The sequence below is a fragment of the Rousettus aegyptiacus genome, unplaced genomic scaffold, assembly GCF_014176215.1.
Source record: "Rousettus aegyptiacus isolate mRouAeg1 unplaced genomic scaffold, mRouAeg1.p scaffold_m13_p_2, whole genome shotgun sequence".
NCBI classification, from domain to species: domain Eukaryota; kingdom Metazoa; phylum Chordata; class Mammalia; order Chiroptera; family Pteropodidae; genus Rousettus; species Rousettus aegyptiacus.
The window spans coordinates 172,490,826-172,513,737 of NW_023416295.1; the positions used below are offsets into that span (position 1 = coordinate 172,490,826).

Here is a 22,912-nt window from a genome sequence, read left to right on the forward strand (position 1 = left end):
GAGGATAGGATGTTTAAAACAAATTCTTTTTCCTCTCATTCCTTTTGGACATTTCCTCAATGCCGTCCTTACCTGCACTGAGGGCATGTTAGCAGCTCTGGTGCCAGGTTCAGCAGCTAGAGCTGAGACTAGAGCATCAGGCTCCTTTGTGAGGTGGCCTCAGTGACAAGGGTGCCATGAGGCAGGAGCTACCCCACCCCAAACTGGGGTGGGGGAATTGCCATACCAGTCCTGCCCTCCACGTCCCTAACACCACCTGCCTACCTAAGCTTTGTCATGTTGCTGCCACTGCTGGGAGCTTGTGCTGTGGTGGGGCCATTCCAGGGCCCTGAGTGGGAGCCAGTGCGGGGTCTGCTCACTGAAAATCACAGCTGCAGGGACCCTCGGTGCTGTGGCAACCTGCTTGTCCTCTGCCTCTTTCTGATCTGGCAGGTCCGGCACTATTGGCATCAGGTCACCAGGACCACCCCCAGCACGAGAAGGGTCACAAAGGTGAGGAGGCCCTACACATCCTCTTCTCTCAGCACCATGATTGTTTCATGCGACTACTTGCTACAAAGACCCTGTTCTATGCCCTGTGTACAAAGATGGATCGTACTACAGAACTCAGATGGTCGGGGAGAACATAGTCTTGTCCTAGACCCAGTAGTCAACCCTGTACTCCTCTCTTCCTCATTCCACATAATCAATCCATCTACTCAGAAACCATATCTTAAATCTGATTGCTTCTTAAAACCTCACCATACCCACCTGCCCTTGTATCTCACCTGGGCTGTGCATACTCCCTTCTGCCTAGTTCCTACCACCTCTGTCACCCAGCCACAGTCAGTGCTCCATGTAGCCAAGAGAATGACCTTCCCTCTCTCTTTCTTTTTTTAAAAATTGTAATCCAAGGATAATATATGTACATGGATTATAAGTATATATAGGTCAATGAATTCTCACAAACTGGACACATCCATGTGCAGCACTCAGGTTAAGAGAAAAACCATTACCAGCAGCCCAGAAGTTTGCAGTCAAAAGTATGCTGATTTCTAATAGCATAAACTAATCTTGTCTGTATGGACTCATACAGTATATGGTTTTTGCATCTGGCTTAAGCCTAACATTATGCTTGTGAGCCAGAACGAACTTTTAAAAACAGATCATAGTACTTTGCCACTCAAAACCCTGTGATGGCTCTTATAGATACACTCCCTATCAAACTCAGAATAAAATCCAAATTCCTAATCCCAGCTCCAAGGCATGATCTGTCCTATGTGTCTCTCTCACCTCACCTCCCAGAAATCTCCTCATCACTTATTCCATTCTGGCCACATGGGCTTCCTTGCTCTTCTTGTACACATGGCCTTGTTCTGTCTTCGAGGTCTTTACATTAATACCTCCTGTGCCTACAATGCTCTTTCTTCAGAAGTTGCTTGGTTTGCCCCTCACCTCACTCAGGTCTCTAGTCAAATGTCATCACCTCTGAGAGGTCTTCTCTCACTAGTTTGTCTAAAGGAGCTAGGCCCATGCCCACTCTATTTTTGTTTCCATCAGAACACTTTTGCATTCATAGCATTAAGTCGTATACTTGGTCATTGTCTGTCTTCCATGTCTAAAGGATGGTGCCCATCAGTGCCTTTGTCTTGTTCATGCTGGTACTTCCACCACCTAGAATAGTGCCTGGCCCAGAGTAAATGTTTTATCTTTCTTGAATGAATGACTACTGTTTACCCTAAGGGAAATGACTCCCCCTTTCCTGAGCCCCAGCATCCTCATCTGGATAATGGGGATTATAATTCTGACCTGTGAGGATTTGATGAGGCAGTGTGTGCAAGGATTTTCCTTCTCTGTTCTTACCTACAGGTGTCATCGCAGAAATGGGCAGTGCCTGTCATGAGACATGACACTTGTTTTGGGCTGATCTCTAAATTATTCTTCGGTCCTGGCAATAAACCCACAGCTCAGGGCCTGAATGCTCATGTTCAACAATGTGCGCCAAAGAAGAGATGGGGATATCGAAGGACCCTCCAGGAATCACGGGCCCAATACCTGTTCTCTTGGCAGTATTCATGTCAGCGCCCACCTTGGGATTTCCATACCCCCTCTGAATCCACCGTTTCTACCACCTCCCTTTCAAGCACCTCTTTGCTCCCTCAAGACAGTTCTTGGGATGTATGGCAGGCATCCTGGTGTCTCGATGATGAGCACACTCATTTGACTTGCAAGCCACTGCTCCCTGACCTGGATATGCATCAAAGGATGGAGCAACTGCTGGTCTACTCCCAGGAAGAGTCAGTGCCATTGGAGCCTGTTGTCAGGATGAGATCCCATCCTACGTCCATGACTTTAGCCACTTCTCTCCCAAACCTTCCTTCATCACAGAGGCTGCAGTTCTGCTCCAGAGAATTCCTGCCTTTTCCTTCCAACCAACAAGTGGGAATACCCACCTGGAAGTCCTGGGGCTGCCCACAAGAAGCCTGGGCACCAGGGAAGGCGAACTTGACACTAGGCAGAAAGGACATTAGAGAGACCCAGGCTTTAGAGTGGGCGAACCAGAGAGAGAGCAGCGGGGAGGATGCTTGGGAGATTCAGGCAACTGAAAGGCAACTCCCAACAAAATCTGGGATGAAGAACAATGTAGAGACTAATGTCCTAGAGTGGGGAAGCCAGAGACTGGTGACAAGTAAAACCCATGGAGAGATCCTGACACCAGAGTGGGAGAACCAGGACAAGGTAGGAGTTGAAAATAGAGCCAAAATTCAGGAACTAGGCAAGAGAAACCAAAGGGAAGTTGGAGATGAGAATGCCCCTGTAATGCAGGCACATATAGTAGAGAACAAGAAAGAGTTAAAATGTAAAATTGATGCAGGCACTCAGACACCAGAGTGGTGGAACCAGGATAAGAGTAGAGATGAGAATGCTGTAGAGACCCAGGCATTTGAGAAGAACAAGAAAGAGGCCAGAGGGGAGGATGAAGGAGCGACCCATGCCCAAGGACTGGGGAAGCAGGGCCAGACTGGAAGTAAGAATGGTGAGGAGTTCCAAGTACCAAGGTGGAGAAAACAAGACCGGCTTAGAGGTGATATCGGTACAGAAATTCAAGTAGAAGAGAGGAGAAACAAGGATCAGGTTGGAGGTGGGAATGCTGTGCAAACCCAAGTATCTGGGAGGGAGAATCTGGGAGAAGTGGGAAAAGAGGATGGGATAGAGACCCAGGCCCTGAGGTGGGGAAAACAGGAATGTGTTGGAAGTGAGAATGTTACAGCTATCCAGACACCGGCATGGGAGAAGTCGCATCAGGGTGAAAGTGAGGGAGCTAGTAAGATCCAAGAACTTAGAGGAGAGATCCAGAAACGACTAAGACATGAATTTCAAGCGGGATGGGGAAGCCAAGGCCCGAGAAGAGAAAAGGATGCTGGAGAAACCCAGATAACTAGAAGGACAAACCTCAGAGAGATAAGAGAGGAGGACTGGATAGTGATCCACGCACTGTGGTGGACAGACCAGAAACCAGGAGCAAGTGAAGTTGACAGAGAATTTGAGATATCATGTTGGGGGAATCAGGATCAGATTGGAGGTGAACATAGAGCAGAAATTCAGGTACCAGAGAAAAGAAACCAGAGAAAAGACAGAGATGAGGACTGCATAAATACCCTAGCGCCCGAAGCAGAGAAACAGGAACAATTAAAAGGTGAAACTCATGTAGACGTCCATCCACCTGGTAGGAATCATGAGGTGTTCGGTGATGAGACAAGGACAGACATTCAGCTGCCAGGCAAGAGAAACCCGAGAGGATTTAAAGGTGAAAATGGTAAAGAGACCCAAGAACTTAGGGAAGAAAACCAAAGTCCGTTAAGCAACGAAATTAATGGGAAGATTCACACACCAAAGTGGAAGAATCAGGAATACATTAGAGGAAAGAATGGTGCAAATACCCAGGTATCTGAGGTGGAGAGCTGGGGAAAATTCAGAAGTAAAATTGATGGAGAAACTCAGTTCACAGAATGGAAGAAAGAGGAGCAGGCTGGAAGTGAGAATGGCATAGACATCAAACCTCCAGAGAAGAGAAACCAGAGAGAAGCTGGGGGTGAGGCTGGTACCGAGACTTGGACACCTGGGAAAGAAAACCAGAGTCAGTTAAGAGGCGATATTGCTATACAGGCCAATTTACCAGAGTGGAAAAACCAGGAGCAGATGGATGGTGAGAATGGAACAGAAATCCAGGTACCAGAGAAGAGAAACCAAAGAGAATCTGGAGGTGAGGATGGTACAGAGACCCATAGGCCTGAGAGAGGAGAGAACCTGGGACAGTTAGATAGTGAAATTGAGGAGAGCCATTCACCAGGAAGGAGGAACTGTGAGCAGATTGGAGGAAAGAATGATGCAGAAAATCAGTTATTGGAGAAGAGAAACCAGAGAGAAGTTGGAAGTGAGGATGGTAGAAAGATCCAGAGATTTAAGGGAGGGAACTGGAGACTGTTAAAAAGTAAAGTTAACGGAAAGACCTGTTCATTAGAGTGGAAGAACCAGGAGCAGATTGGGGGTGAGGATGGTGCGGAAATTCAAACACAAGGGAAGGGAAACCTGAGAGGGACCACAGCTGATGACGGTAGAGAGATCCAGGCTCCTGGGGAAGATTGCCAAAGACAGTTAAGAAGTCAGATTGATGAGGAGGTCCAGACGCAAGGGCAAGGGCACCAGAACAAGGGTGGAGATGAGGATGCTGCAGAAATCTGGGATGTAGCGAGCCAGAGAAAGTGCAAAGCTGTGGATGCTGGGGGACCTGGAATTCCAAGGGATGGAAACAAGGACCAGGTCAGAGGAAAGGATGCTCCTGAAAGCGACCTCCAAGTTTACTGCTCTGAGAGTGAGGGGCCCCCAGCCCTCACTGGCTCTGGGTATGGGGCCATGGAACAGGAACAGGAACAGGCACTAGCCTCTCCTCCTTGTCCTGAGATGAAACCTCTCCCCCACCAGGGTGACGGAGAGCATCTGGCCAGCCAGAGCATGGCCCCTGCCAGAAAGCATAGAGTGGGGATCAATCCAGCCTCCAGGCAGGCCCCACCTAAACCCCAGAGAAGCCGACAGAGGGACAAACAGGTGGATCCAGGGAAGGTCTCTGGTCTGGCTTGGCAGCTTCAGAACCCACAGTCCCTGGCTGCATTGCGGGACCAGCCCTCTTTCTGTCCCTCTGATTCGTGTGGCCAAACCCCGCAAGCAGCTACGGCTCTGGCAGGCTCTCCCATTCCCCTCACTGTCATGCCCAAGTGGCCAGTCCTCAAGAAGAGCCAACGACTGCTCCTGGAGTCCCTCATGCGGCGGAGGATGGCACACCTGAAGTGGGGCCTCCCCCAGCGGATTCTGGAGTCCCATTCACTCTTTAACGTCTTAGGACCGTGCCCACTGCCCTTTGCTGGAGTGCAGCTCCCTGGATTATACACAGCCTGTGAGCTCCAAAGGCAGCAGGAAAAGCTTCATGAGGCCCAGGGCCCCAGGCCAGGCCTTAGGTCCACTGAGAGGTCCAAGAGGGTTCGACTCCCAGAAAGAAAAAGCTCTATACAGGCCAGAGCTCTGGAGAAGTGTGGGCCACAGGGGGCAGATCCCATGGGGATTTCCACCCATCCCCCAAAGCCCCGGAGAGTCAGGCCACCAGGTGGCCCCAGAGAAGGACAGGGTGTTCAGAAAAAGGCTCCTCCTAGGCCCAAGCCCCCTGCTCCCAGGAAACCCAGGCTCGCCTCAAAGTCTCAGAGCTGGTGTGGCCAAGAAAGCATCCAAGAGTCTTCCAGGGAGAACTCCAGGGGTAGGAAAATGGTCAGGCCAGGAGTCTCCCAGATGGCAGACAGGCCTCCCAGCAGAATAAGAACCTCACACTCTAGGGCAGGCCACAACTACTGGAGCGAGAGCACCTCCCAGGAGGCCTCTAAGCCCCCCAAACTCAAATGTCAGCAGCCCACACACTGGAGAGGAGGAAGCCTGGAGTCTGTGGAGGGCAGAGGGGCTGAGCAGCAGCCTTCCTGTTCTACAGATGCCTCCAGCTTCAAAGGGAATCTCCACTACGCTGCAGCGAGGCTGAACACGACCTTTCTGAACAAGATATCCTGGTTTCCGCACCTGGCTAAGCCCCAGCCCTCAGCCCTCGACCTGAGCCCGAGAGGTTCTGATCCAACCCCACTCCTCAAAGTGGTTGACCCATCTGTAAGAGAGGACAGCACTGAAGTCCACACTCCTCTGAAGAGGGACCTTCAGCCACCAGGTCACTGCTGTGCAGGTGCCACTCTTCCTAAGACAGAGAGCCTCCAGGGCCAACAGGAACCTGAAAACCCAAATAGAGCCCCGCGGAATCTACCAGCCTCCAAAAAGTTTGGTTTTGCGAAGTACTTGAGATGTTTTCTGCTCCAGCATTGTTTTAGAAAATAGGCTGCAGTCCCAGAGTCCTCAGAACATGTCAAAGAAGGCATGAGAGTGGTCTATTCATCCCCAAAACCCCTAATAAAATTGGTTATTTGGACACTGTGGGGTTCTGATTTTCTTTGGCATGTTTTCTGAGTGCCCCCTTTTGGGGTTTGGGATACATTCTGGGTTGGGTAGAAGCCACTTTTCTTCTTCCTCTTCCTCTTCCTCTTCCTCCTCCTCCTGTTTTTTTTTTTTTTTTTTTTTTTTGAGTGTTTACACTATGGTTTTTAAGGTTTGGAGAATGTGGGTCAGCTCGGTGTCATCTCCTCAACAGCTTCCCTCCCCCAGCTTCTCACAGTAGGGCTTACTGAGTGAGATTTCTATCATGGTTCTGTCCTATCTTATTTCAAGCTAATTCTGATTGAGGTAAAATGCTCGAATAGCCTCAGCTGCTTGAGGGGAGGCTTGGTGCTCAGCACTAGACACTATTATTCAGGTCCTTTTGGCCGCAATGAAAGGAGCTGATGACTGGGCAGCTGCTTTGCTGGGATTCTGCTGCCCATGAACAGATTTTACAGAAAAATCATCCCACCTCTCTAATTCTTAAGTATTGCTAATCATAACCCACCTGTGGGTTATGCCTGACCCACCTGTGGGGCATCATGGAGCTAATTATTTGTTTCAATGAAATCTGAAACTCTGAGCCAAAGGGCATTATATCTTATATCTACTTCTGTAGACAGCTTCGGCAGGTGGAAACAGATTCACAGAGCCTAAATCAATGAGCTCTGGAGTTGGGAAATTAATTCAGGTTTTTTCCTTCTGTCTCCTTTATCCTCCCTCCCTTCTTTCCTTTCTCCCTTCCTGTCTTCCCTTTCATTTAGCTTTTTTGATTTTTTGATTCACTGTAAAACCCACACATGCTCATTGGAGTTTAGAAAATTAAGAAAAAAAATCCATAATCCTATGACCCAGTTAATGTTTTGATGTTCTTATGCCTATGCATTGCTGTTTACAAAGTGTCCCCACAGCAATTCGTGCCTACCATTTACTACAGCACTGACACTGTGGTAGGCAGCCTGTAAGAAGGTTCTCAGTGTTCCCTACCTCCTGGAATTGCTGCCCTTGTGAATTCTCCTCTCCTTTGAGTGTGGACTGGATCTAGGGATTCACTTTTAACAAGTAGAATAGAGCAGAAATGATGGACTATCACTTCTCAGAATAGTTTTAAAAGATTGTAGCTTCCACCTTGGGCACTTCTCTCACTCTCTTGCTTGCTCCCTGCGGGAAGCCATCCTGCATGTTGTGAACTGCACATGGAAGGACACATGTGACAAGCAACTGAGGAGGCCACTGAACAACAGCCATGGAGTAAGTAAGTTCCTCACTCCAACAACCTTGAGGGAATTGAATCCTGCCACCAATCATGTAAGTGACCTTAGAATCAGATCCCTCTGTCCCAGTGAGTCTTGTGATGACTACAATCTCATGAGAGACTTTGAGGCAGGGTCATTAAGCTAAACCATACCTGGATTCTTGGCCCAAAACTAAGAGATAATAAAGGTTTGTTGTTTTAAGCTGCTAAATTTTGGGATTAAGGTTCTCTATGGCTGCCGTAACAAACTACCATAAGCTTGGTGGATTAAAACAACTGAAATTTGTTCTTACAGTTCTGGAGGTCGGAAGTCTGAAATCGACATGTCAGCAGGGCTGCACTTCCTCTGAAGGTTCTAGTGGGCAATTTGTTCCTTGTCTCATCCAACTTCTGCTGGCTGTAAGTGTTCACTCTTATGGCACCTCACTCCAATCTTGGCCAAACTGTTTCCTCCTTTATTCTGTGTGTCTCTTCACATCTCAGAATAGCTCGAGACACTTGTCATTGGATTGAAGGCCTACCATATTCTCCAAGATGATCTTCTCATCTCAAGATACTTAATTACAACTGCAAAGACCTTTTTTCTAAATAAAGCAACACTTACAGGTTCTGGGGATTAGGACGTTATATTAGTCTTCCCTGGCTGCTGTAACAAAATACTACAGATTTGGTGGTTTAACCAATAGAAATGTCTGTTCTCACAGTTCTGGAGGCTAGAAGTCCAAGATCAAGGTTCTGGCTGATTCAGTTGCTAGTGAGGGCTCTCTTCCTGGCTTGGAGATGGTCACCTTCTCACTATGTTCTCATATGTCCTCACATGCACTTTCCTTGGTGCATGTACACGGAACGGTTGAGAGATCTTTCTCTGTCTTCTTATAGGGCCATCAATCCTGTTGGATTAAGGTACCACTCTTATGATCTCCTTGAACCTTAATTACCTCCTAAAGACCCTATCTCAAAATACAGTCACATTAGAAGGTAAGGCTTCAACATCTGAATTGTGGTACACAATTAAGTTCATAGCAGACATGGAGATATCTTTCTGAGGATCACCATTTAACCCATTACATGGGGTAATTTGTTATGGAGAAATAAACAACTAATTACATATGTGTGTGTGTGTGTGTGTGTGTGTGTGTGTGTGTACTCTATTGCAATAATTTGCTTATTTGTTTCCTTGACTGGACTTGTAGTTCCTTGAGGACAAGGACTGACTATTGTTTATTTTTGAATCCTCTAACTCCTGGCTCAAAATTTTGTTAAAAAGAATGCATACTTTGTTCACATTTAAATATATATAGAATAATATAGTGATATAGAAAATGCACATGACATTTTTCTTCAAGTTTACAAACTTTTGTATGTTGCTGTTATAAAAATGTATGCAAAATGTCTAGAAGAAAATATATCAGAATATTATTTCTTTTTTCTTCATTGAACATGTATTATTGCTATAACGTATTTAAGATGTGTTCAATGTTGTTTATTTTCTATACTTTAATATACAATTATTTATCTTTTGTACACTTAGCATTTTAATGAATATTTTTCCATGTTAATATCTACTTTTCTCAAACATTACTTCATAATACTCCATTGAATAATAAACCATTGTTTTTCAAACTATTTTGCCATGGAAAGCATTTTTTTCCAGTCACAGTGCTTCTGATTGTAGAAAACACCTCTTGAACTTACCTCCTTCAACATTATCCAGTTGCTGGGAACCTTGTTGCTAAATAAATCCTCGTAGATCGTCGGATTGTTATAAACATATTTAACATATTTTTTCTCCGTCACTAGTCCTTGTGCGCTCTCAAAGTCTCAAGTGCTGCGCAGACCTCTGTGAGAGGACATTTTAAGGGCAACGTCTTAGACTCTTTGAGAGAAAGGCGTCACGTAAATTTAAAATAATAATGCTAGTAGCTTTTAAATAAAAATCCTTAATCTTTAATTTTTAATAGTAGAAATAGATTGCTTCTTTTTTTTCAAGGCTAATGACAGCTTGTTATACTGCTTTACAACCTTCGACGTGAAGACGAATTTCTGAAGATTCTAAGAGCAAACCATTTGCGCTCAGTTGGATGCTCTGCAGAGCCCTTGCGTCCTTCATCTGCCCTCAGGGGCCGCTACTCTTCTGAGAGGTTTGTCCCCCTCGGTTTGCGCAGGCGCATTACCTCCCCGCCGCCTCGCGCATGGTTCTATCACTGCGCTTGCGCACAAAGTGCGCGGGAAAACGTGCTGCAGCGGTGGCGTGCGAGCGCAGAGATGGCTGTGAGCGAGGCGGCGGCGGCGGCAGGCGCTCTCGCACCCGGAAGGGACGAAGAGGCGGCGCTGGTCTTCGAGAGGGCCCATTACCGGCACGACCCGCGCTGGCTGCTGCCCGTGCCTCCTCGTCTGTGCCTGGCCTGCGTGCTGGAGCTGCTGCCGGAGCCCGGCGTGTCGGTGCGAACCGGCCTCCAGCATTTAGGGCCGCCCCTCGTCAGACTAACTCCCTTGAACCCGACCCACCTCGGAAACTACACCGGGCTCACCCGCCGCGCCGAATCTGCTCCTACACAGGCTCGCAGCCCGGGCGGCCCGGGCGGCATTCTTTCTCTGCGCCGCCGCCCCAGCCCACCCGCCAGGCCCTGCCCTGGCGCTGTGCCTCAGATGGGCCTGCCCCTGTTCGTTCTCAATCTGGGGCCCCGGGAGCCCAGCAAGACTCCCTGGCACGCCTGCCGCCCTCCCTTGTCCTCGCCTCTCTAGCTGTCATGCTGAAAACCAACCCGCGCTTCCTTTCCCCAGGATTTAGCAGCCTTAGCTCAGGCTCCCTCCATTTTAGTCCCTGCTCAGCTTGTGGGCCAGGCGCACACGCCCGGGGCCTCTTCACTCCCTCTGGATTTCTGAGGGGTGTGGGTCTCTGCGATGGCAGGAACTTGGGGTGGCTGTTACAGCCAGGCAGAAGTGGAGTGAAGGGAAGACTTCTAATAGGCAGGGCTGGCTGAGACATGGCTTCCCTTCCTTGGGGCCTACCCACCTTCGCAGTGAGGTGTTTTATTTTATTTATTATTTTTTTTTGTTTTGTACATAGAAGCATCCAAGAAAAGTTTGGAAGATCACTTTTCTCTCAAATTCATTGGGACGGGGCTGGGAATTCATGCCTTGCATAGGGGGAAGGGCTAGAGCAGTGGTCCTCAAATTTTTGATCTTACAATGGTTTTTCACTTTTAAAAAGTGTTGAGGACCCCAAAGAGAGTAGGTTATATCCACTGATGTTTACTATGTTAGAAATCAAAATTTAGATTAAGTTATTTGAAAATAGTAAATTGGCTACATATTAACATAGTTTTTATTCTGGCAAAATGTGCATAACCTGAAATTTACCATTTTAACTATTTTAAGTGTATAGTTCTGTGACAAGTAATTTAAAAAGGAAAAATAACTTTTCCTAAAACAAAACCGAGAGTGAAAGGACTGACTTTGTTTTACAATTTTGCAAGTCTCTTTAATGTCTGGCTTAACAGAAGACAGCTGGATTCTCATATTTCTACATTTAACCTGTTGTGATATCATGTCATGCAATATTCAAAAAACTTTGCTGTACACTTGTGAGAGAATAAGAGTGAAAAAGGCAAATAGCATCTTACCATTATATGAAAATAATTTTGATCTCAAGGATCCCCTGAAAGGGACTATACTTTGAGAATTGATAGGCTAGCTAATAACATCTGAGATATTGTTGAGGCCAAATGTTCTGAGGCTGTCATTCTTGGATAGTTAGAGATGGATAAGACAGTGAGGGGAAATAAGATAATGTGTTACTGGGAATTTACATGATGGACAAATCTGTGGTCAAATGCTGTGTGAGATATGTAGAGAAATGTAAAATTTTAGAGGAAAAAGCATTTGAATTTGGCTTGAGAAGATGGGTAAGATTTGGACCAGAGAAGATGGGGATCTTATCCCAGGAGGTAGGTATTAGGAAGGATGAGTTTGGGGAAGTAATTAGAGTGTTTGAAGGGAAGTTGAGATTGGAGAGCCAGGTTAAGATCAGTTTCGTGAAGAGTTTGAATACAAGCTTAGGAGCTTGGATTTAATCAGATTATCAGCTGAAGGAGAGTCATTGAGAATTTTTTTGAGTGACTCATTTAGATCACTAGCTTAATGTATTATGTAGAAGGAATTGGTGAAGGAAAACAGGAGGCTTGCAATAGTGTAGTTTAGAGGCAGTAAAAGATGCAATTTCTTCACCTTTTATTGAACACAATTTTCTTAGCTTCAGCTTTCACCAATTGAAGGGATGATATAGTCAATTCTATCCTCTTTGCACTCCCCTTTTTTTGACCTAACTTTTGCTACTATTTTGAACACTGCACAGCTACTATTCAGTTCCCTGTATGTAGAAGTGAATTGAGTGTGAAAATTTATGTCTACCTTGAATGGAAGGATGTGTTACTCTATCTCTGTAAGGTTCACGAAGGTTCCCCAGTGTCCCTGTGCTGGACTGTTGAAGTGGAAAGAGCACTGACCTTTGACAAGGGGTTTCCCGTTTGAAGCCTTAGATTTGAGTCCTTGGGAAAGTCTCTGAGCCTCAGTTTCCTTATCTCCAAAATGGCTAAAATAATACCGATTTCTCCTTGCTCACCAACTTGTTAGATTTAAATGAGCAAGTGGACAAATGATCTGTGAACAGTAAAATGCTGTGTAAGTACAAGGTATCAGGAACCTTAGCCCATGTATAATCCTCTGTGTAAACACTTGGATTCCAGTTTGTAAATGATGCCCTTTTCCATACTCTCTTCAGGGAGCGTGATCTTACCATAAATTAGATGATCCCTCCAGTAATTATAAAGTCATATATTGTATATCTAATTACATTGGGTTGAGAATGGCTGAGACTTGGTTGCTATTGAATATATTTCTTCATTTACTTCAAGCTGGTGCGCAAGAAGCATGTGCTGTCTTGCTTCCAAGATGTCCTTGTGAGGCACACTTCCCTGGTCATGCAGCTGATGGCTCAGGATCAGAGAGTCTGTATCCACTTCATAAACATGCTTTTTGGTAAGATTAAAAGGGAAACTTGGCATGAATTTTGTGTGTTTGGAATGTATATTTGCTTTTGGGGTCTTGGAGAAATGGTCTTGGAAGGATAATCTAGGCTTTTTGTAAAGTAACAGTTTAATTTGTTAGCAAATTGTCACAATGATGAAGAAATGGTCACCTTTCTAAGATACATGATGCATTGTATGGTAATTACAGCTAAGAGGTTAGCTGAAGATAAATATGGGAAATGTGTGTTTGTTCAAAGAGTCCAGGCTGTATGGTCTTTGAACAGGATCAGGAAACAGGATCAGGAGTTCCAGACCAGATTCTGCTACCTGGCTGTGACCCTGATTGAGTTCCTCCTTTCTCCTTAGTTTCTTCTTGTATAAAATGATATTGATTAAAGGGTCCCTTCTTCAAATACAATTATAATGTCCTATAGAATGAGCCCTTTCAGGGAGGAAGGGAGCTAACTCTTACAGGGTGCTTTTCTCTAGTAGAGGTTTTTTAGGCTTTTAATTGCCAAGATAGTCCTTTGAAGGAGAGAGGATGATCCCTAGGGCTCAGGGAAGTCATAGTATAACAACTGACAGAAATGAAATTTTACCCCAGGTATGTAACAGACTTCAGAGCACACAGTTTTTATGCTGTACTAAGCTGTTTTTATTCCTTTAAAATCAGAGTGGGTCATTGAAAGTCTAGGTGTTTGGTGCTGAGGATAGAATTTAGCTGGGACATTGCTTAAAGCTGCTGATAGTCTTAGAATTCACAGTGTGCCTTTGTGGGGTTTTCTTTTAACCATTAATTATCCCCCTCTTACTTTCCTCTGCTCCAAGAACTGTTACGCAGTGTGGAAGATGGGAGTATAGCAGACCTCTGTATTGAAGGTAAGGTGAAACTGTGTACCTACCATCTGAGGCTATTAGTGTGAATTGTTGCTCTAGTTATTTGAACTTTTGATGAAATATTTAATTTTAGAGACAGATAAAGCTCAATAATTGTCGATCATTAATTTTACATTTCTGTCTTGGGCACCTTCTCTGTGCTAAGTACTGTGTCAGACACTAGAGATACATAGATAAGACATAGTCCTGTGCTCTAAGAGTTTATAATCTAGAGGAGAGATTGGCCGGTAAATTACAAAAGCTAATAAGTGCTGTTACAAAGACATGTACAAAATTTTATTTTTATTACATTCATTTAGTTGATTGGAAGTTGTCTGTCAAAGGTGGTGGAAGTGTGTTGGTTTACCTGTAATGGGCTCAAGAAGAAGGAAGATGAGCATTGGGATGGGAGGATTCTTACAGAAAGAGCAAGAACTGCATCAGTGAGGGTCAGGAAACAGACCACACCAGTTATTTGAGCAGAAAAAACTTTAAAGAATCATTAACTAGGTAACTGAAAACAAAAGAGAACATGCAGCCTAGTTGTGAACCACTGATATAAAACAATGAAGAAACCAGAAGTTTCATGGTCTACTTGTACACACATGGTTTAATGGGGGAGATAGAAAAGACTAATACAAATTAACAAGTTTTCACAGAGGTAGCAATTTCGGAAACCAGCTCCCACTTCTAGGGCTGGGGAAACAAAAGGGTGAGGTCGGAATTATTAAAACTACAAGTTTGCAGGAAGGACCCCATATAGGAAACTCAGACCTCTGAGGAGAGAATGCAGCTTGGCTGCTGCTGGGTCCGTAACCATCCAGTCACAAAGTTAGCATCTGTAACTACTAGCAGCTGTAACAAATCATAAGTCAGTATGATCTGTATGTAATTCTAACCATCTCTCAGTCTAAACAATGTGGACAAACAGATATACTACTTGAAGTTCTGAGCACTGGAAGGGGTGGGCAGATTTTCCTTCACCATTTTCCTCAAGGCCACTTTTGAGTGGGGTATAATTCTAAAACCATTCACTTCTGGTGAGTGCCAGCATATCTTGCAGAACCCTCATCAGACCCCAGGAACTTCAGTGAGGTGGTAGGTACAAGATGGAGACTGCAAAACTAGAGGGAGAAGAAGAACTTTTTCCTTTCTTACTGTTTCCTGTTTGCTTCCTGCTTTCTCCCTGTTTCTGTGTTATCCTAGAATGCTTATTTACCCTGGAAGTGGCAGAGCCTTCCCATAGCAGCAACTGAAAAGTTTGTAGCTTTTCCCACAACTTGCAGAGTGAGCCTCTTTTCCATCCCTCCTCAGAGACACCAACAGAAGCATCAAAAACGATTGTATCGAAGGGCAGGCTGCAGGTTGTTGGATAATATTATTGGCAAAGGAACTCATAATTCTGTTTTCTAGTATATGAAAGAACAAAATCTGAGGAAGGAAAAAAAGAAGAGATGATATGAAATAGTAGTTTTCGACCTTGGCTTTACAATAGACTTACTTGGGGAACTTAGAAAATATCCAGATGCTTAGGCTCATTATCTAGAGATTCTGACTTAATTGGTCTTGGGTGGGATTTGGCATTAGTATTTTTTTAAACCTTTATAGGCAGTTCTAATATACAGCCTAGTTGTGAACCATCGATATAAAACAATGAAGAAACCAGAAGCTTCTTGGTCTGGATGTGCACACCTGGTTTAATGGCGGAGATAGAAAAGATTAATACAAATTAGCATAAGCAAATGACTTGAGTAGAAGGGTTATGAAAGGTGAAATCTGGGCATGGGCTTGTCTTCTGATAATGCCATTGTGTTTCTTAGTCCTTATCCAGCTTACAACTCAGCTGAAATTAGAGCAGACCATTCATTGCCTGCTGGATGAGTGCCACAAAGAGGTCAGTAAATAGCTGTGGGTTCTTGAGTACCCCTTAGGATCCTCAGATGTTAGAGTTGGACCATCTTTGGATAGATGGGGAGATAAAACTCCAGAGAGGAAAAGGGACTTGGCTGAGGTCACTGAGTCAGTGGTAGAGCCAGAGCTAGCGCCTGGGTCTTCTGGTCCTTTTCCAGCATTCTTTGCCTCTTCCTTCCATCCCTTTTCAGCCTCCCAAATGCTACCTCCATGTGGTGAATTCTCATTGTTCTGGCAAAATCATCCCATGGCCATTTTCTCTATGCTCCTAAATACAGTACAAATTTCCTTGAAGAATTTGTCAAGGAAATATGTTCACTATGTCTTGACTTAGTAGTTTTATTTGATTTGAATTGTATATAGTATTTTGTACTGAAAGCGTTTGCTTTTATCAGGATCTAAGGTAAGCACTGAGCGGGTATGTTTGATCTGCTTCCTTCAATATAGTCAAAGATATTTAAACAAGCAGTTTTTGTGTTTTTTAAGATTTATGAATATCAGAATCACTATTTTTTTTTTTGCAAAATGAAGACAAATGTTCATCTAACCATCAAGAGCAACATTTAATTACAAGTTATATGATTATTAATTGCATGCTCTACATGCAATTAATATATCAGATTGGACTTATATATGTCAATACTTATCATTATGATGATGCCACCTAATACTTTGAGCACTCTCTATATGCTAGACACTGTTTTAGATGCTTTACATATAGTTTCATTCAATCCTCTCAACAACCCTATGAAATTGGTACTATTATTATTTCATACAAGAAGAGTTAAGAGTCTTACTTAAGGTGCTACAGCTAGTTAGTAGAAATATATTTTATTGACTCTCCCTGTAAACTACCAAGCATAATACTTAGCAAATAGGGTATTCCTTAATAGTAGCTATAGCAACGATGATAGTATTTTTCTTTTTTTTGACAGAATTCTATCTTTATGATGTTCCTAATTTTCACTCCCCAGGTTTCAGCTCTATAGGAGACAAAATATGCTAGTTCAGTTTAACAAACATGTACTGAGCTAGGTACTGAGGACTCTGAGAGGAATCCGACTCAGTCCCTTTTCCCCAGGGCTTCCCAGTGCAATTCGGGAGATAGACACTTAGCTAAAGAGACTGATCACTGATGGTGGTGAGAGACATGTACAAGATAGGCATTGGTGTGGATATGACAAGATAAATTTTGGTGGGATCTGGCCTGATCTTAATTTATAGAGTGGGGCGTTTTCACTTTCTAGCTGTGTAACGTACCCTCCATGAGAGGCAGCCTTGCCACCCTGACCCTTCTTGGCAAGTTGGTGGATGCCATTCCTACTCTGGCAGACAAGCTTGTGATGGAGCATGGTGAGTGAACTCTGGGGAAGAGCTGCCACTATCCTTTCATCTGCTTTGATCACACTTTCATCCAGGTGGTCCATTCACTGCATACACTGGGAAGTCATTACTTTCCTTCTCTAGGCTTTAGGTTTTTCATCTGCAAAATGTGTTCTATGTTACCCAGTTTTTAAAAAGTGCTCTCAATTCTGGTCTTGGGCTATTTTAATTGATTGTTTTAACACAAGCTACCTACTGTGAATCTTCTTTTCGGTGGAAGGAGGAATTAATTATGAAATATAGATGCACTCTTTTTCATCAGTAAAACACAAATAAATATCTCACAGAAGATTTACTCAAGGGTAAATCACTTAACTGCTCTAAATCTTAGTTTTCCCTTTTGATTAAGTGCCCAGAAATCACTTATTGTGGGGGATTATTGGTGATTACCATTACTACTCCATTGGGGGCAGTAGTTTGGAGTTTCATACAGCAGTTGACATTGTGCAGTTACCCTGGACACTTGGTTGTTTTCTGGACAGGTGACCTAATGGAGCATCTGTTGAGAGGTTTAGTATACCCCAATGAGGGGATACAAGCTTCTGTCTGTTACCTCTATGGGAAGCTGTACTCCTCACCAATGGCAGCTGAGATGCTTTCAGGCCATTTCCGGGAGAAGCTGTGTCCTCTCTTCCTTTCCATACTGAATGTTGCCCAGACAAAAGAGCTGCAGATCAACTGTTTGGGTAAGACATGAGACTGGAGAGAGAACAGAGAGAAAGCATTTGAGGTTTTGCTTTAGGACTTGTGCCTGCCTTGGTGTGTTCTGTACTTGCTGCCAAGTTAATCTTCACACTGCACAGTTTACACCCTGTCAATTTCCTATTTGGAAAATTATCTGTGGCTCTCTCTGGCCTCCAGGGTGATGTCCGGAGGTGATGCTTGTTATCTGAGGTTGCTTAAAGCAAGAGCTACAGAGAAAACATAGTCTGTGGGTGACAGCAGTTTCTTTTCACAGTTTGGGCCAGAGCTCTGTTGTGAACAGTCCAACCACACATAGCATTCATTCTGGGTCAGGCACTGTGCTGAGCTCTGGGTCATAAAGATGGTCAAACCCAAGATCTGTTATGAGGGAGCTTACAGTCCAGATGTAAACAGTTGGAGTTCAATGTGGTAAATGTCATTATGGAGGTTGCACAGAAAAGGGTGGGATTCTATTTAACATAGTACCATCTTACATATAGAAAACCCTAAAAACTCCAAAAAAACCTCTTAAAACTAATAAATGAATTCAGTAAAGTTGCAGGATACAATATCAGTTGTGTTTCCATACACTAACAACAAACTATCTGAAAAAGAAATTAAGAAAACAATCCTTTATACAATAGCATTAAAAAGAATAAAATACTTAGGAATAGCTACAGAGACATGAATTTCCTAGGGGATGTCTGAAGGGTTACTTTGGGTATACTCTGGTACATGTGCTCCTCTTCCCTGACTTCCCAAACCCTTTGTTTTCTAGGTTTGCTGAGGCAGCTGCTGAAGTATGATCTCTTTGTGTCCATGATTATGAACAAGTCTGCATTAGTGGAAAGTACTGACAGTGCTGAGGGGTCACCAGGAGAGACCTCACTGCCCTTGGTGCTCAAAAAGGTCATTGTCTTGTGATTCTCTGTCTTTAGGTTCACTAATAAGGAAACCTAAATGCCTCCTGGGCCTTGTCCTCATCCACCACTCCTATCTAGGATTTCCAAAGTTTGTTTTCTTACTGGCTAGAACAATATGCTATTAGAAGACTCTAAGTAGGTATTTTTCTTCAAGAATTCTTATTTCCACATCTTCTCCTTCACATCTGGGCTGCTTGAGAATGGAGAATACATGCAGCTACAAAAAGAAAGCTACCTCTGTTGTTTTAGGGATAAAACTCAAGCTTTTCAGCTTGGTACCTAGAGCCCTCTTTCTCCGGATCTTCGTCCCTTCAACCTTACTTGTCTCTTCTACCCCTCAACCCAGTGCTCCAGCCATGTGCAACCCTTCTTGGTCCTGCATATATTAGATTATCCTGTCTCTGTGCCTGTGCTAATGCTCTTTCTCTTTGCCTTTAAAGCCTCTCCCTTCTCCTTTGTCTGTTGACCTCTGATTCAGCCTTCAAGACCTTTAGAGCTCCCCTGTCACCTTGGCCCCTTTAGGCAGAATGTGCCCCTTTGTCACAGTGCTTACTTCACCATATTGTGATTGATTGACTAAGAGCTTCTTTAGGGCAGGACTTGAGTTTAGCTGTATCTTTCTAAAGTGCTCAGTCCAGAGCTTGGCAGAGCTACTGTCATGTCTGATAGCAGGACTATCATTGATTGACTAGACTGTGGACTCCTTCTCTAGGAAAGAGGAGTAACCCTGGTCAGAAGTTGAAAAGGGACAGTTGGGGAAAGGTGAGTGAGGTATTAAAAATCCAGAGCAAACTGCTCTTCCTTGTTTTTCTGGGATGCCTCTAGAATGGCCCATGCAGGGCTTGTGAACTCTGAAGAGCAAGTCCTGTGTCTCTAACCAAAAAAGAAATCTATCGAGTTCTTTCCTGTGTTCATTTTGCTGTTGCCATCCTGGTGTCTATGGTAGCATCTGCTTAGAACATTTGATCCTGGGCTCAGCAGGGGTACAGGGTCTTCTCACAGTGCACCAAGACAGCACGATGGTGGGAAAGACAGAAATTAGAGAGCGCTTCCCTAGGGGAAGAGAACTTTGTCGAGGTCCTAGCCTTCATTCGTACGTGGAGAATGTTCTTCCATTGGCAATTTTGGATGATCAGCATTTTATTTTACTACAGCACCTAGTAAGGTTGGGACTCAGGTAGGCAAGTAAGGCACTTGCTTAGGTGCAAAATTAAAGGGAGTGCTAAAAAACTCAGTCAAGATAAATATTTTAATGCAATACTTTTAAAAAATCAAAGTTAATGCAAAAAAATTTATGATGTACAAAATATCAAAAATCGAAATAAAGACCACCATGTAGCCTAATTTCCATTCCAGCATTTTTATCAGAGTCTAATGCTAGTCATTCCCACTTTTGGCTGATAATCAACTATTCTTCCAAAATTCAGGTTCCTGGGAACATAGTGTCAACGTTGCTTTTACAACGTTGATTCATGTTAGGCACTAGGAATATCATGGTATACAAACAGTTGAGTTTCTTGCCCGTTCAGAATCTAGTAGGAAAGCAGATAATTAACAAGTAAATGAACAGGCAAAGTAATTGTAGATTGTGGTAAGCGCTCTAAAGGAAATAAAGAGGGAAGAGTGGAGAACACCATCTACAGGTCGAGTGGTCAGGCAGGGGTTCTCTGAAGGGTTGACATTTGAGCTGGCACTTGAAGAATTAAAGCCAGCGATCAATTATGCCTTAATGATGCTGAAAATAAATAAGCTAGTGACATGAAGAGTGGGCAGAAAAGTGTTTCAGGTAGAGAGTACAGCAAGTAAAGGCCAGAAGAAGGAAAATGCTCGATGTGTTCCAGAAACAGTGGGACGGATGGGTAGGAGGTGAAGTGGAGTGGCCCAGAATGAGGCTGGAGATTAAGCAGGGAAAGTCGATCATGGTAAATAATTAGGATTTTTTAAGAGGCAGATTTTCATAATTTATTTTGTTTCTGATGGGAATATAGAGTTAGTGTTTCTCAACATACACAAAAAAGTACATTTTAAATAAAAAATTATCGTTTTGCTTAATTTGTTAAATATCACTTTTGTAAGACACATTTTTTCTCCACATCTTAACAGCTCTGAAGTTGGGAGACATTTTATTTTCCATGGTGTGTCACAGTTTAATTACAGCTCTTTTTCTTTCTTAGTAGTACGTAAAATAATGGTTTATATCAGTAGCATCTTATGTTTTTTTAATTAATTAATTTTTTATGGCGACATTAGTTAACGAAATCCAATAAGTTTTATCTATACATTTAACAGTAAGGCATAGATATATTTACACTGTGTGTTCACCTCCTATAGTTAGATTTCTTTCTGTCACCACGTATTTGATCCCCTTGACTCCGTCTGCCTCCTCTCTCCCGCCACCCGCAGCATCTTAAAATAGACGTTACTCCCTATATAAAAGAGAACAAGATAGAGGTTAATATCTAGAAACTCCTTTACGTACTGACAGAAGGGCTCCTCATGTGTCCATTTTTAAGTCTGACATGAATGAGATGGGTTTAAGCTTGCAGTCCTCGGCTGTACCTCTACCAGACATGTATGACTTTGTCCTTTTCTTTTGAAACTCTAAAATCAGACACATTCTTCTTTGTCTTGTGATATATGTTCTACTCATCATTTCCCCCCAGAAGGCCAGTATCTACTATACTTAAAATCTGTGGTTGCAGTTAATACTTTCCTTGATTTCTGAAAGTGTTATAGGGATTTCTAATAGCTGCGGTGTCCAATAGGAGTTTGGATTTTATACAGTAGAAATTAATTGAAATGTTTTGAATAGAGAAATTCATTGAAATGTTTTGATGAGGGGGCACTTCAGTTGTGGACAGACTCCTAGATTTGGACACAGCTGACCTGGGTTTTTGCTTTAGCTTTGCCACTTACTAGCTGTGTGGCCTGGAGTAACTTAATCTTGATCAGCTTTAATTCCTTCCTTTGTGTGTCAAGGGTCCCCAAGATGACCCCCAGTTTCAGTGGTTCACTAGGAAGACTCACAGAAGTTAGTATATAATCCTATAGCTATGATTTATTGAATGAAAGAATACAAAGCAAAATCAGCAAAGGGAAAAGGTGTATGGGATGAAGTCCAGGGGGAAACCAGGCACAAGCTTCCAAGAATCTTCTCCCAGTGGTCATACAGTATGTACTTTATTCCTCTAGCAATAAAAAGTGACAACAGTATGAAATGTTTCCTAGCAGAGAAGCTCATATCGTCTCAGTGCCCAAGGTTTTTATTGGGGGCTGGCTGGTCATGTGGGCATCCTCTGCCTAGCACATAGCAAAATTCCAGACTCCTAGAAAGAAAATACTCAACACAAATTATATTGTTTGTACAAATAGTTTAGTGAGAGTGAATGACTTCTTATCAGTTCTGGAAGTGATGAGAACTCTCCCGAAATCCAACTTCCCAAACTTGATCACTGGCCAACCTTGCAGGCAGGACTTTCTAAGGATAACAGTCTCAGGCATGCTATGGTAACTCTTCCACACACACTATAGAGTGAGTCTCCTAGTAGAATTGTACCATTTTATTTCCCAGTCTTGTTGCAAACATCAAAACCAGATGAGAGCTGTAAATGTACTTTTGTCAGTGAAGGCCTGAGCCCTTCTTGGTGATGATTTTAGTGTTCTTTGAGTGCCATTGTGTCCTTTTGTTCTATTTTTCACCTGCCGCTGTTCATGGAGACGCCTTTCCATAATCCATAAGTGCCCTCCCTGAGCATCTTCATGCCTGGCAACTGGTAGTGCTGGAGGGATTCAGAGACAGTTAGGGCTTCTGTCCCAAGGCATTCAGGCTGCTTCCCTCTGGTCCTGGCAGTGGTGTAACTGCAGCACTTTTTGCTGCCTGTTTCTCTAGCTTCTCCTCTCCAGAGATGAGATTCTGCAGGTGGCCAGTGCCCACTGCATAACTGCAGTGCTGGTTCACTCCCCAGCGAAGCATGCCCCGGCCTTCATCCATGCTGACATCCCAGGTAGGTGGCCCCTTCCAATCTCCTCCAAGGACCCTAGAGTTCTAACTGGAGCCCCTGAGTCAAAGCAGCAGCAGCAGTCCTGTTGAGATTCTTTGGTAATACATACAGAAGGGATTATTTGCTGGCAGGTTCAGTTGTACATGGCAGACTCTAGAAAGTGGGCTTCATAACATCTGAATTCTCTTGCTACAGATTTCTTATATGACCTTGAGCAATTTGTTACTGATATATGTCATTTATTTGACCATCTAGGAATCAGCCCCTTATGTGGGATGGTGGAAAAACCCATGAACCAGGAAGGCAAAGGAAACTAATGTTTCTTGAGGGCTTGTTATAAGCCAGGAAATA

General features: G+C 43.7%; 2 protein-coding genes across 2 annotated transcripts in view; both read left to right on the forward strand.

The window, feature by feature from the left end:
* The first annotated feature begins 276 nt into the window (after positions 1–276).
* Positions 277–6,402, forward strand: LOC118613608. Its single transcript, XM_036235884.1, has 5 exons — positions 277–349; positions 433–492; positions 1,811–2,854; positions 2,966–4,008; positions 4,180–6,402. Exons 1-5 carry the CDS (start codon positions 277–279, stop codon positions 6,400–6,402), a joined length of 4,443 nt encoding a protein of 1,480 aa, XP_036091777.1.
* A 3,616-nt stretch (positions 6,403–10,018) lies between these two features.
* MEI1 (meiotic double-stranded break formation protein 1) overlaps positions 10,019–22,912 on the forward strand; it is a 50,765-nt gene continuing 37,871 nt past the window's right edge. The window contains exons 1-8 of the mRNA XM_036235885.1: positions 10,019–10,195; positions 12,661–12,793; positions 13,612–13,662; positions 15,480–15,553; positions 16,818–16,923; positions 17,436–17,639; positions 18,416–18,546; positions 22,450–22,564. Of these exons, the coding sequence (XP_036091778.1) occupies positions 10,019–10,195; positions 12,661–12,793; positions 13,612–13,662; positions 15,480–15,553; positions 16,818–16,923; positions 17,436–17,639; positions 18,416–18,546; positions 22,450–22,564 (991 nt within the window). The remainder of the gene's footprint in view (positions 10,196–12,660; positions 12,794–13,611; positions 13,663–15,479; positions 15,554–16,817; positions 16,924–17,435; positions 17,640–18,415; positions 18,547–22,449; positions 22,565–22,912) is intronic.